This window comes from Leptonotus elevatus, chromosome 3, assembly GCF_054856555.1.
Source record: "Leptonotus elevatus isolate MCC_2025b chromosome 3, RoL_Lele_1.0, whole genome shotgun sequence".
In the NCBI taxonomy this organism is placed as follows: domain Eukaryota; kingdom Metazoa; phylum Chordata; class Actinopteri; order Syngnathiformes; family Syngnathidae; genus Leptonotus; species Leptonotus elevatus.
The window spans coordinates 7,607,646-7,621,507 of record NC_141241.1 but is presented as its reverse complement, the minus strand read 5'-3'; the positions used below and the strand labels follow the sequence as shown (position 1 = coordinate 7,621,507).

At 42.2% G+C, this 13,862-nt stretch overlaps 1 protein-coding gene across 2 annotated transcripts in view; it reads left to right on the top strand.

Moving 5' to 3' along the window:
- LOC147176834 (transcription initiation factor TFIID subunit 4) overlaps positions 1-13,862 on the top strand; it is a 77,655-nt gene that overhangs the window by 46,384 nt on the left and 17,409 nt on the right. For both annotated transcript variants that reach the window (XM_086070526.1, XM_086070525.1), the window contains one exon: positions 3,709-3,831. In XM_086070526.1, the coding sequence (XP_085926652.1) occupies positions 3,709-3,831 (123 nt within the window). The remainder of the gene's footprint in view (positions 1-3,708; positions 3,832-13,862) is intronic.

Here is a 13,862-nt window from a genome sequence, read left to right as displayed (position 1 = left end):
TTTATTGACTGTTCAGTGAGTATAAGCGGTTAAGAAAATGGATTGAATGAATGAATGCATGAATTTAAACGAGCAAATTTGTGTGAACCCGATTTTGAATGTATTTTTATTTATATTTTTTTAATATTTATTTAAGATTTTTTTTTCTTTTTCCGAGAAATTATTGAATAATTTTGATGAACATTATAGCACATAATAATAATTAGTGCAATTTCTCAATTCAAGGATGCACAGATAATTTTGTTGTCAAACTTTTTTTAATTTATTTTTTATGGTGCAGCAAAAAAGCATAAATTATTTTTTTCCATGTGTTAAAAACAGGGAAATGTGGTTGATTTGGATAGATCAACATAACTCAACTAGGAACAAATGTCATACGAGAAATTAGTGCGGTTGAAAAGTCAACAAAACAAAACTATTTTTGGCCATTTCACCATCATATAAAGGAATTTGACAAACAAGATAGTTAGAAATCCCTCATAAAGGGCTGTAATTTGATGTATGAGGTGGTGCTCTTTGGATTGCTTCCCAGTATTACGCTCATTTCCGACACCCGGTTCAAATTTGTTGTACATGTCGATCATGACAGGATGCACAAAAAATCCCAAGAACCCATGCCTGAAAACAAACGGAAAGTTAGACATCTTGGATTCAAGTGGCCGTTTTTGGCAAATTCTTTGTTACTGGTGTACTTTGACTTTTGCCACCAAGTCTGCACGCAGGATAAGATGCAGATTAAATGTTCTTGACATAGCCATTACAATACAATTCTATTAGAACTGTGGCTACAATCCCCCATCTGAGGAAGGTGGACCGGGCACGACGGCACCAGATTGAAATCAGAAATATGTCTCCCCAGCGTCGTCAGTGACTGGAAAGTTAGATGAGTTGGAGGGCTTGCAGATGGCAAAAAGAAGGTCTCCATTTATCGTACGGTCATAAATCTGAAAACGCAGGCAGTTGCTGTGGGCGTTGGGAGCACATGCCTGGTGCCAACTGCCAGGCTGGGGTGCCGGCATCCTGGTGCCATCAGTAAGATAGCCCTCTCTGTCTCTCTCTCTCTCTCTCTCTCCCTCTGTGTAGTCTGCTTGCGCGCCCATTTTGAAATAGCATTCTTTTAGGTCAGGCCTACAGAGTTTTGCGTGCTGTTTAGGGCAGAAGCTAATATGGTTGGCATTGATAATTGTCAAAGCTTGACAGAAGCTGCAATGGTTTTGTTTGTATTTTTGTTTTGGGGAAAAGTTTTATATAAGTTTATATACATATCTTATTTTGTTCAAACACATTTTTATCCGTCCAATCGTTGTTTGCCATCCACCCATGTACCCTTTTTATCTATCCATCTGTCTATTCATGTAGCCATCCACCACATCATCCACCCATCAATTTATCATTTCACCCAATCATCCATTCATTAAAAGCCATCTAAAAGGAAAGTCTGAGCACTCTTTAAAGTGACCTCACAGTCCATTGCCATTGGTTAAGTCCACGCTACAGTCTTCGTCAGTTTTTGACCTTTTGAGAGTGGATTTTTGGCCAAATGGTTTGCCGTGTGGCTGCAGGCTGTTTCACTCACTCCAGTCAAGGCGTGCAGATGGATCTTCTTTTTTTTTTGTCTTGATAATCATAACCTGTTTCTCCTACTGTTCACTAACTGTCCATGATGATAATCTCAAATGAACATAAAATACATATATTGTGAGTTTTTTTGTGGAAAATAACCCTTACAGGTGATGCATAAAAAAATAAAAATGTTTTGCATAGCATTGCGTAGTGACGTTATGTCAAGCTCGGTGAAAATATGGCGTCAGTGGATGACACCGTACAGACTTTCCTCTGCACTGCTTTTCATTCATATCAATTTTCTACCACATTGTCCAAGCTCATGCAAGCACTGGGACAACATGCCCTAATTCAAACACATTTGACTGCAAAGCATCTGTGCCATTCACATGCATTACTCTGCTGCCCAAATTCTATCGTAATATATTTATTTTCACAACTAAACTTGTTTTGTAAAAGCATCTTTTTGGTGATTTTCTGCCAGTCTTCACTGCTGCCATCATTCCGCCCTGACGTTGTGTTGTCAGTGCGTTTGAATTTCTCAACAGTTCCGCCGTGCTAAATGTGAAGTGGCAACACCCTAAAGGCCAGGCCTCGCCAGCGGGCTTCGAGGGGAGAAATATCACAGGCAACTGCATGCACATTTTAGATCCTACTTTGTACACCAAAGTAACCTTTTTCCACGGACACCAGCATCTGAAAGTAAATTCCCCCTCTCCACGCCCACCACCTCCTCCCGATCTGATCAGACGACGTGTACAAATAGCGGTGCTCGGCCAAACTCATGCTGGGCGATAACATAAAAGAACATGGGAGACATGAAAGCGCACATTGATTGTCCCTGTTCGCCTCAGCCCCAGCGGGCAGGCACACAGGCAGGCTGGTGGGTACGCATCCCCCAGTGCTGTGGCCAAGTTGGATTCAAGAGGCACGTGTGCATGTTTATATGTGTGTGTGTGTGTGTGTGTGTGTGTGTGTGCGCTACACCCCCTGTGCCACCGCCCCAGGCCCTTACACATCCAACCAATAGAAAGGGCGGCTTCTAACCACGCTGGGCTCCCCCTCAGGCCTGCGGCTAGACGTGACATTACTTTGGGAAGTGCCCCCTCAACCCCCCCCCCCCCCCCCCCGTAAACCTCCCCTAAATACGCCCGCCGCAACGGCGGCCATGTGACTGAACCCGCCTCCTTGCACACGCGCACAAACGTGTCTTCAGTCTCCAATGGCAGCTCTGTTAATGGCTGACAACAAGCCACCATCGAGTATGTTTTGGGGAATTTTAGCCCCCAAAGCAAGTTTTATTTTAGCTACAAGAAATTTTGTGGTAATGTCTGTCATGAGCATATCCACAAAAAAGACTCACGGAGCCAAGCCCAGAAAGACAGAAGAAAAGAAGTCTGCCGTTGATTTTGTGCAATTGATTAATTGAGATTTACTTTGTCATATGAATTTTGATAGGCGTGTCTTCTATGAGTATTACAAAAATGTCTGAACAGCCATGCCCGAAAATGACACAGAAAGTCTGACATTTTAGTTTGAAACAAGTCAGTTGGGGCATTCAGCCCTGAAGCCTTCAAGCCAGTTTTATGTAGCCAGATGAATTTTGGTGGGCACATCTATCACGTGTCGACACGCGCACACACAAACAAAAAACTCTCAGGCAAAGGAAGTTTGCAATTTTGTTTTGAAACTATTCATTATGGGTATTTTTGGGCTATTTTCAGATGGCGTTGATTGACCAGTTCAGGGTGTACCCCACCTCTCGCCCAAAGTCAGTTGGGATAGTCTCCAGCACCCCTTGAGTATAATCAGCACAGAGATTGGAGGATGTATGGATTTCTCCCATCAGCAAGCCATGCACAAAAAGGCACAGGAACAGGAAATAGGCAATTTTGTTTTGAAATGAATTCTTTTGGCCAATCATCCGAGACTTGTTACCAAAAATACAGCAACAGAAAGAAAATATCAATGTCAGTCATGATGTAAGGTAGAGTAGTAAGTAGCTAATAGAAAGCTGTGAAAATGAAATGGCAACAGTGTTTTCCTTGTATGCCACAGTTAACATTTTATGTACAGTACAGGTATATCATTAAAATATATATATATACATGAACTTGTGTGCATTTCTTTTTGTTTTGTTTTCAGATGCAGCAACAGGAACTGGCCCAGATGAGGCAGCGGGACGCCAACCTCACGGCGCTAGCGGCTATCGGACCACGCAAAAAACGCAAGGTGGACTCACCAGGGGCCACACCATCAGGGACTGAGGTAAGAACGTAGCCAGTTTTGAACCTTAAATGAAAAGTACGCCATCTCGTCATTTCCCTGAGAAACATAACAACGTGCCCAACAAAGAAATTAATTGTAACATGGAAATTAACACATTATAGTATATCATAGCCATCCCCACACGTTATGCTTATTTTGCCCGAAGGGGCTGTGAGTTGTACAGGGGATGACATTAAAGCAATTTGGTTGGATGCTGTGAACATGCGAGCGATGCTGTCGCAGAGCTGGAATTCCAAAGAACGAAACCAATTTCGAACCACATGACATGACTCTCGGTAATGCTTAAGGTTGGGAAATTCTGGAAATTCTCAAAATTGGAAACTTTATATAGGAATCTAAAGTGAAGGCTGACTCAATTGGGAACTTATATTTGAAGCATTTCTTTCCACAACTATTGTCGGCCTTACACAAAAAGCCCCAAAATACTTGGATAGGAGAAAATAGGTGCATTTTTAGAGAGTACTGCACATATTCACAATTATTTATTATTATAATTTACTCTCCAGAAATTCATCTACCCATGTTTTTTCCCCTGTGTAACCTGCCCCCGTGACTTTGGCTCTCCTTGCCCATATGCAAGGGCATTACAGTTGCTTGCCTTCCTTAATACCTGTAGCTTAAAAAAAATAATTCATTTCACCTGAGCAGCAAGTGGGTGAGATTTCTGTTTGGCGATTCACAAATAGGCGAGGGTTTCCTATAGTCCCTTATGTGATGTTTTTGGGAATAAACAAAAGCACAGACTTGAGTGTCATATTGCGGGTCATACATGAAGTCATGCTTGGCTGCTGCCGCTGCTCCACAAAGTCGCGTTTTCCCTTGGGGCGGTCCGCTGGAACATTAGAAATTCCACATATTCTGCCCATATGTCTGATTCATCTCAAACAAGGCCGAGTTTTGAATTTGAAATCGGCCATTTAAATAACCCGCTTGTATCGGGCCGCCGCGTTGTCTCTGCATGCCGGGCTTTAGTAAATGTGGCCGGTAAAAAGGCATAAATAATAAAATAAAAGCATTACTTCTGCTCCTTGAGCGCAGTGCCGAGCTCTTTCACAATGTTTTAGCCTGATGGGTATTAGCCTGCGACCTTCTGCTGCAGCCCAACAAAAAAAAGAGAAAAAGAAAAAAGAAAGCTGCTTTCCTAAATGCAGTTATACGGCATAAACATGAATATACATTGTTCTTTTTTGTTGTTAAATGTCCTGTTCATGTTTAATTAGAGAGGCATAAGCACAGTCCTCTGGAGTGTTTGCAGAGAAGGAAGAGGAGGGGGGGAATCTTAACTTATTTTCACTTGGATTTCACCTCCTCACATTTCTTCATTTCACATGGGCTGCAAGAGCCGCCGGCGTTCTCTTTCCTTTCTCCAGAGCAAAGTGAATGTGACTTTTCTAAGGGGGTCACAGGATGCCTGCAGGCCTGTGGGTGTTACTGGACTGTTGCCTGCTCTCAGCTTCACTGAGGGGCTTGTCATAGATTTCATCTCCACAGAAATGAGCCGGGGGGGGCTCCCGTGGCCAGGAGCGCAGGCAGGCGGGCGGGCAGCCCGACGTTGCGGAGGGCCCACGCTGATTATTTCCCTCTGACATCGCATCCTGAGCTTTTCCGCATGAATCCCAGACAAAGGCGGCCCTTCAGTACCGTGCCAGCGCTTAAATTATGAGCCGGATAATGGCGGTGTGGAGATCCTGCTCTCGCAATAGTATCCCATCCCTCCCTGTTTGCTCATTTTCTCACCTCTGCGACAGAATTCAAGTCGCACGGTTTCATTCACTTGTTTTAATTTGAGGGCCCGGTGTCGAGAAGGAATGATTTTTACTGTACTTGAGTAGATTTTAGAGGAACGTGAACTCTTGTTAACACATTCAGAGAAGCAAGATATTCCCCATCCATGGCCTTATTTAAGGAGATTGTTGTTTTCAACTCCAAGAATGATTCATGGTGAACGTGTCGTGTAGGATAAAAAAACGCCAGCTTCTGGTGTTCAAAAATTCTTCATCTGATCTGAAAAAACACAGTGTGTACAAATGGTCTACAAACCCCTGTTCAAATGAGACCAAGTTAAATCATTGACAACTTTTTCCACCATTAATGTGACCTGTGATCTGTACGACTCAAAGAAAAAATAATCTTTTGGTAAGGGGAAGTAAAAAGTGTGCACATCCTCTTATAGCTCGGATGTGGCTGGTTTCAGAATTTACCAACCACAAACTGAATTTTTTATTTTTTTTATTTTAATTTTTATTTATTTATATATATATATATTTTTTTTTTTCTTATAGCTCAGTATTGTTCATTCGGTAAACAAACAAACTGAATTTAAACGGCAGTCAGCACACACCTGCCACAATTTGAATTGCCTCTGATTAACTAAATGAAGTTCGGCTGTTCTAGTAGGCTTTCCATGACGTTTTAGTCGTCACATTTCATAGCACTAGCCATGGTCTGCACACGTGATGTCACTAAGGCGAAGACGAGCTGGTACTTGCGGGTTGGTTGCTGAGTGCTACTGACGAATGGTGATGTCAGCAATACTTCCGTGTTTAGTTACTGTTCACTATGTTCCTGTTAACGATTTACAATCCAGCTCAAATAACGGATGTATCAGTAGCATCGATATTTTGATTTGAGATTCGATTTTAGAGCATAAAGATCTGGTATCAGTGGTATTGATATTTCAACATTGATCTGCACATCAATAGTCATTTCACAAAGCTAGCAAAGCTATGGCTCACGTTTTGATCGCATGTCCAGGAAATTTTGCTTCTCATTACGAACACTACGCAAGTTAATAAAAGAGCTAAACTACTTTGTGGGAAGGTTTTATTTGTGCCACGTAATTAAAACGGGTAGTACATTTTTTGCTTTACTTTTGTACATTTAAGTCAGTACTTTTGAACTTTTACTCAAGTAAAGGAGTTGAGACAGTACTAGTATTTTTACACTAGTATCTTTACTAAAGTAATGTGAGTACTTTTGCAACCTCTGCTGACCGCCGAGGGCTGTGAAACCCAGTCGAGACTGTGAGTGTCTGCAAACCGGGACGGAACAAAGGGGGCCTTACGGGACTCCGCAGGGAGGATTAGCTGCCAGGACCCAGCGGTGGATCTCAGTTGGGGGTCGCTCAGTTGTCCCCCCCCCAACCATCCTGCAGCCTCAACCCTAATCAGCACTCGGTAGCTTTTGAAGTCGGGCATAAAAAGTCGAGGGTGAAGCACCTTGAGCAAGAAGGAGGGATGGAGTGGAGTGACAAAGGGGCAGCAGAGGGTCGACGGAAAGTTATCCGAACCTTTTGTATGCACTTCGCCAGGGTTTTGCTCAAAGTCGATCTTCAAAGGTCCAAATCTGGGGCGGCATGGTTGTGCATGTGGTTGATGTATCTGCCTTGCAGTCAGAGATTCTGGGTTAGAATCTTGACTTTGCCTGTTCTCTCAGTGCTTGTGTAGTTCTTTCTTTTGTGAGGGGGTCCTGGACCCAAAATGGTTGCGACCCCCTTGAATAGTCTAGACCGCAATGTGCGTGTCTTATGATTAATTCGATTGCTCCTCTCACAAGTTATTCACGATAACAGCAACCTTGCACAACGGAATGAAACTAAACATCTAGAAATATGTTACTTCAACTCAAACAACACAGCTATGTAGTCGTTGCTGCGAGCGTCGACGCATCCTTGACACACTTATCATCCAGCCCCCGTTTATAACACGGAGGTTCCTGTTTGTCGACGCTAAAATGGCGTTTCCGGGGCGCCCTATCGAATGTCTTGCATCTTACCTTCTTCCTTTGAGGCCGAAGATCAGAAAGAGCGAGGCAATAGAGTGAGAAGGGCGGCGGGGGGGAAGCACAAGGAAAACTGATGCCCTTTCCTCCAGCTAAATTAACAGGAATCACGTGGAAAACAATCTGAGTCTCCAATGAAGAAAAGGGGGAGTGTAGCGGAGGGGGGAACCATTAAAATGAGCCCCGAGCTATGGACTGCACCCAATATCACTAAAGCTGCACTCACTACAGATGTGGAGGCTGGCTTACAGGCAAAACCACGCTCTGTTCTATAGCTACAATTAAAATCAACCTCGCTGCCAAAAGTGGGAGGGGCGGGTGGTATGGGGGGGTTAGAAAGGCAGACATGGAACATCAAAGACAGATTGAAATGTGTAGTCAGTAATAAGAGTGGTCTCCCAGCCCCCCGAGGTCCTCCGCGGTCCCCCTTGTTAATGAGAAATTTTGACCTCTGGTTTGTAAGTTAAACTTGTAATCTCGGTTAATGAAGTAAATCAATCCCAACTCTGCAGTGTCTCTCTTTCTTTCCACCACCCTACCGCCACTGTCCCTCCATCTTTAGCCCTTCTTCTTGGGGTCTTCCACCAGACAAACAGGAAGCTAACAAAGCGCCAGGGTTTCCGGAGCTGGAGGGAGGGAGGGGAGGGCGCGAGTGAAGCGCTCGGACCAGCCGGGGTGGGATGTTTTGTTAAGGGGACCGGTCGAGTGAAAGCGAGAGGGGTTAAACGCGGTTGTTAAGTGTGTTCCCCTCCCACCGCCTCGACGTATTTTCCCCCCGTTGGGGGTTTGGCGCTTTGGTGGATGATGTCATGCCTACTGGACGGTTCTACTCCTCCTACTCGCTTCTAATATAGAAGAATGGCTTTAACCCTTTTTCGGTGTGGCGGATTGACACAAATATTGGCCCGTCTGCCTCACAGCTGTGAGGTTCGGGGTTCAAATCTTTGCTCCTGTCTAAATTGCCCCAAGTTGTGAATGTGAGCATGAATGGTTGTTTGTCTATATGTGCCCGGAGTTTGGCTTGCGTCTAGTCCAGGTTCTACCCGGCCTCTTGGCAAAAGACAGTTACAATTGCAGGGCACGTATAGAACAGACAAATAAGCATTTACACATGGACAATTTACAGTCTTTAATGAACCTGAAACGTGTTTTTGGAATGTGGGAGGAAGTCAAACATTCAAACTCAGAACTCCTCTCTCAGGATCTCTCAACTGCTGCTTGGTGAAAAACACGTTTAGAAATTTATTTTGCTGCCAACTATTAGTCCTGTTATTACTCCTGTAAAAAAAATAAAAACAGATTGAAACAACACATTCTTAACGCAGTACTGTATCATCAGACTGTAATGAAGCCGTGTCATTCCTGTATGAATCCCCCCCTTCCCCGCTTCCTTTTCAACATGATTAAAAGCGGCTACACTGAGAGGCTGGCTATCAGTTTCATAAAGTCAAGAAGATTATGATATTAGTTTGACTCGGCTTCTCAAGGCTATTGCTTGTTTGCAGCGAGGAGCCACAAAAGGCTTTCGTGATGCTCGCAAGGGTCCGCCTGGCTGGATGCCAGTAGCTTTAACTCCTTGCACTTTGCCAACTTCCCGGTGCAACGCGGAGCACGGGTTAGAACACTTATAATGCAGCATTGAACGGTATATACGCGATTGTTTTTGTAACGTATACTTCCCTATGAAATGAAAACATCATGGACCTCCATGATCAATAATTAATTCCCTAACTATGGTGCGTTTTAAATCAGAAAAGCAGCTACTGGTAGTCCAGCACTGACCTCACCCATGGTCGTTTGAGTAAAGTTGACTCCATTTAGAGTGAGACCTAATAGACTCAGTTTAAGAGTATTATTAACCCTTGGAAGAGAGTAAAATAAAGAATTGAAAAAATAAAAATAAAAGTCATGAGCTTCATCTTGGGAGACAGCCGATCTACTCAGTGAGCCACGAAGCTCTTGCTGTGTGTTAGTATATCGTTAATTTACTGTGTGGCCATAGCAGTATATCCGTACCGTAAAACAAAGCAAAAAATAAATAAATAAAAGCCAAGTAAGAGCTTGTAACTTAAAAAACTCGTAAGTCAAGGTACCACTATACAGTATTTGGATCATGACAACTGCTTGTAACACAACAAGACAGGAAAAGTGAGTGTCAAACGTTACACTCTTGGATTGTACAATAAATTTAGACACCGCACCACCTCTATTAGGACTGTGATACTACCTCTGAAGTCAGAAAATTGTCCAGTTGACCTTCATCCCTGCATTTTATGTTGGTACTGTCCACCCCGAATAGCAACACACTGAGAATTCCCGGCTTTGTGTTTGTGTTCCATTGTTGAGAGGTCTCAAGAGTAGGATGGTTATTTCTGGCACATTCTTTTTCCGGAATGGACATTCATGAGTCTACATAAATGTACATATTGGCGCTTACAGTGTAATGGTCCTATTTAGATAAGACGTTTCTATACATTCATATTGATGCCATTCGCTCATTTCATGGCCCTGCAATAGTGGTTCAATATACAATTTTGACAACAAAGTTGAGCCTGGGGCGCTTCAAAAAGATACCAATCTTAAAGAAATTAATTACCTCCCTTGTTAATCTTGATATAATTAAATTTCTCAGAGAATGAATCCGTCCGCCGAGCCGCTACGGAGGCGTGCTGACGGAGGCAGGGCTCTCGAGCTGCAGCCTGCCGGCCAGGGGAGCCGGGGAACCGCAGACCCACTCGTCGCGGCCTACGCCTTCCGCGGGAGGAAACTGTTCCTGGGGGGACGGGACAAATATCAAAATCTCCCAATTTCTGACTGTATGAGAACGTGGTGGAACGGCACCAAAGTGCAGGCGCTGCTAATGAAGTCGTCAACACGACGCTTATGAAAGTACCGAGTCTCTGGAGACATCACTCATCAACTCCTGTTATTACTTTTATTGGAAAAACTGCTAGCTTGTTAGCATTTTGTGAAGAATCCCTATCAACAGTATCGAAGTGATTTGGTTATTTAGATTCTTGCCATTTGTGAGCACAGCGAATGCTTGTATGTTAGCATTTTACCTGCCTCGTATTGTTTCTTGGCAACAGTTCACCTAAATGAACAGCCAAGTGAGCTAGGCTCAAAATCCAAAAGGAAAAAAAGGGGGAATTGAGTATTAATTGACTACTACTACTACTAATAATAATAATAATAATAACAATAATAATATTTTTAAAATACTTTTACTACTAATACTACTACTATTACTATGGCTAAAAATATATAATTATAAATGAATTTAATATTAAACCATTATATGTGCAGAGTGAAGCTCTGATTGGCTGGGAGAGGTCACGTGGTCTTACACGGTTGTTGCATGCAATGAAAACAGACCATTCATTGCTTGACATTGGTGGTTGCCTCCTTTTATTTCATTTCATTGCGTTGTCCTCTCACTCACACATACTGTCGTGATTTTTCCTCTTTCTCGGAACACGGGGAGAAAAAAAAACACCATCTAAAATTAGCTTGCAAAAATGATGGCCGAGAACAAACAAGGCGGTCCATTAGAGAGGCCTGGGTTATTGGCTGCCTCGCCTCTTCTGGTGGCGGCCCCATTAAAAGTGGTAATGTGCGCCCGCAGCCGTGCCTGGGGAGCCACGAGGGGGCCACGCCAGGCACATTTCACATGCATCACACACACGCTCTTGCTGGAATTAAATAGAGCAATGTTCCCCTAAAAAAAGACTGAAGTACATCTCTTTCTGATGTGCGTCCCGGGCAAAAAAAAGAATAAAAAAAATCATTGATCTCAGAATGTCCCTTGGCAATTATAAAATATTAAATCCAAGTCGCACTTTTCGTCTCAGCTTAATTTTTTTTCTCTTGCTTTTCTCCCCTCCACTGCCGAGCTTTTCCCTGCTTTTGACCAATTTAGAAAAAAAAAAAAGTAATAAATGATCATCGTGGTGAGAAAAAAAACTCACTTTTCAACACTTCTTTTGTTATGATTCACGTATTGTTTTTGCACATTTAAATGAGAGGGCCTTCAACCACATTTTCCACGTTCTCATTCGCCCCTTTTATACTTGTAGTAATATTTTAAATATTCAATTGCAATAACGATAATACTTTTTACAAGGCAGTTCAAGAGTGCCCTGAACCATGTTATGCATCAAATCTGTGATCTGTTTTTGCCTCATTGACACCCAATAATAGTAATAATAACAATAATAATAATAATAATAATAATAATTATTATTATTATTATTATAGTAAATTTATAGAAATGCTATATAATATATTAAAACTACTACTACTACTACAACACCTACTGCTAATAATAATAATAATGACAATAATAATCCTAAACGTACTGCTAAGATTAATAAATTACTTTTACTACTAATACCATTACTACTTTCACTACCACAAATAATAGTAATAATATCCCATAAAAAATACATAACCTTTACAATTTCTCCCCCTTGCTTAGCTTTTTTAGTATTTTTTTTTTTAGTGCACTCGCCTCCTTGACCCCTTCATAATTCTCCTAGATATCCTCCCTCCCCCACACCCCCACCCCCCACCCCCAAAAATCATAAACGTGATATGCATGTCAATAAATATCATTGGCCAGCTGTTTGACACTGCCTTGGCTCATTAAGCCCCTGTGCTTGTTTGCTGTTTGCCTAATTAAGACGACAAATCTGTCGTCGAGTGCGTAACGTAAACTGCGTCTCCTGCTCTTCTATAGAGAGGAGGCGAGGAGAAAGGGATGGCATCCGCTCACGAACGCTTCACCATTTAGCACAGCGACTCTGATGTGGGAATTAGACATCCTGTGCTAATTAGGGAGGCCAATTAACTGTGAAAGTCAGGCGGGTTTTTTATTTTTTGTGACAAATAATCTCAGCAGAATTCAGACATCATCGAGAATGTTATCGGTCTTCAACGGAGAGAGACAGTTGGATTGTTTTTGGAGACTTGCCACTTAGCATTAGCTTGTTAGCAACATTCTAAAAGGAGAGTCTTGCTTTGAATTGGGCCCTCTCGTTGACCCATAATGGCTTCTTCAAAACAAAACGACTTCCCGTTTGTGTGTAGACATACCGGTAAGACTTTTGTCATGCTTCCTGTTATGGTAAATAAAGTGCACCCAATTATATATATATTTGTATTATATATTATATGCATTATTTTTATTATATATTGTTATTGGGATATAAAATTACCTGTATCGGGACGTAAATTTTTGTCTATACTGCACACCTCTGGGACCTTGAGACTGTTATGGGTATTATTTTTTCTAATTTACAAGGGTGCTAAGCTAAGTCAATGGCAAATAATTGGATAAAATACAATGCCATGCACCGACATTAGATGGCCTATGCACCAAAAAACGTATCAGTTTAGCACCTGCTTCTGATTGGGGCTCATTTGGGAAAAATACCTACCTGGTAGTAGGACTGTCTCACCTGGAATTTGCCGCTTCAAACCAAAATGGCTGACTTCTTTGTTTTCTTTTCAGGCATGGGTTCTTAAGACGTTTAAATGTGTCCTGTCATGATAAACCTGTCTGCCCCATTTTGTGACAATTAGTAAAACTGGTCAGGGGCTGATACCCCCTTCTGTCGAGGGCTCTTTTGAGTGAACTCCTTTTAAGGGATTCACGAGCCTTGAAATGTGCTCAAAATGGCTGCTTCAAATTAAAATGACCTACTTCTTGTTCAATTTGTGTATGGATCGTTGAGACTTTTTTTTTTGTGTCCTGTTACGATGGAGGTGTCCATCAAGTGTCATGTCCGTTGGTGAAATTGGTATTTCATTTAACTCCAGGGCAGCAACAGTGTACGTTTTGGGAGTGGGACATGTTGTAGACCCCTAAAATATGTATTTTATCCATCAAGTTGAGGTCATTCGTGAGAAGAATAAAAATAAACACAGCGTTTCCAAGAAGGATCATGTATGCGTCTCTCATTCCCATTCTGATCATTTTGATTCATGGTCACATGTATATTTTATTTGATTTCATCAATTATGGATTTGCTGGACTAATGAACCACTGATAGAACTTTGGTAGAGTAGTTGAGGATTGCTGGACGTGTCTTCTTGTCATTGGCTGAAAAAAGGCTCAAGTCAAAATGAGCCAAAATGGAACTGGTTCTACCCAGGAATCAGAGTGATCCATCGTGTTTGATAATATTCAGGTTAGCTTCATCGAAGACTCTAAATGGTGTTTAAGTGTT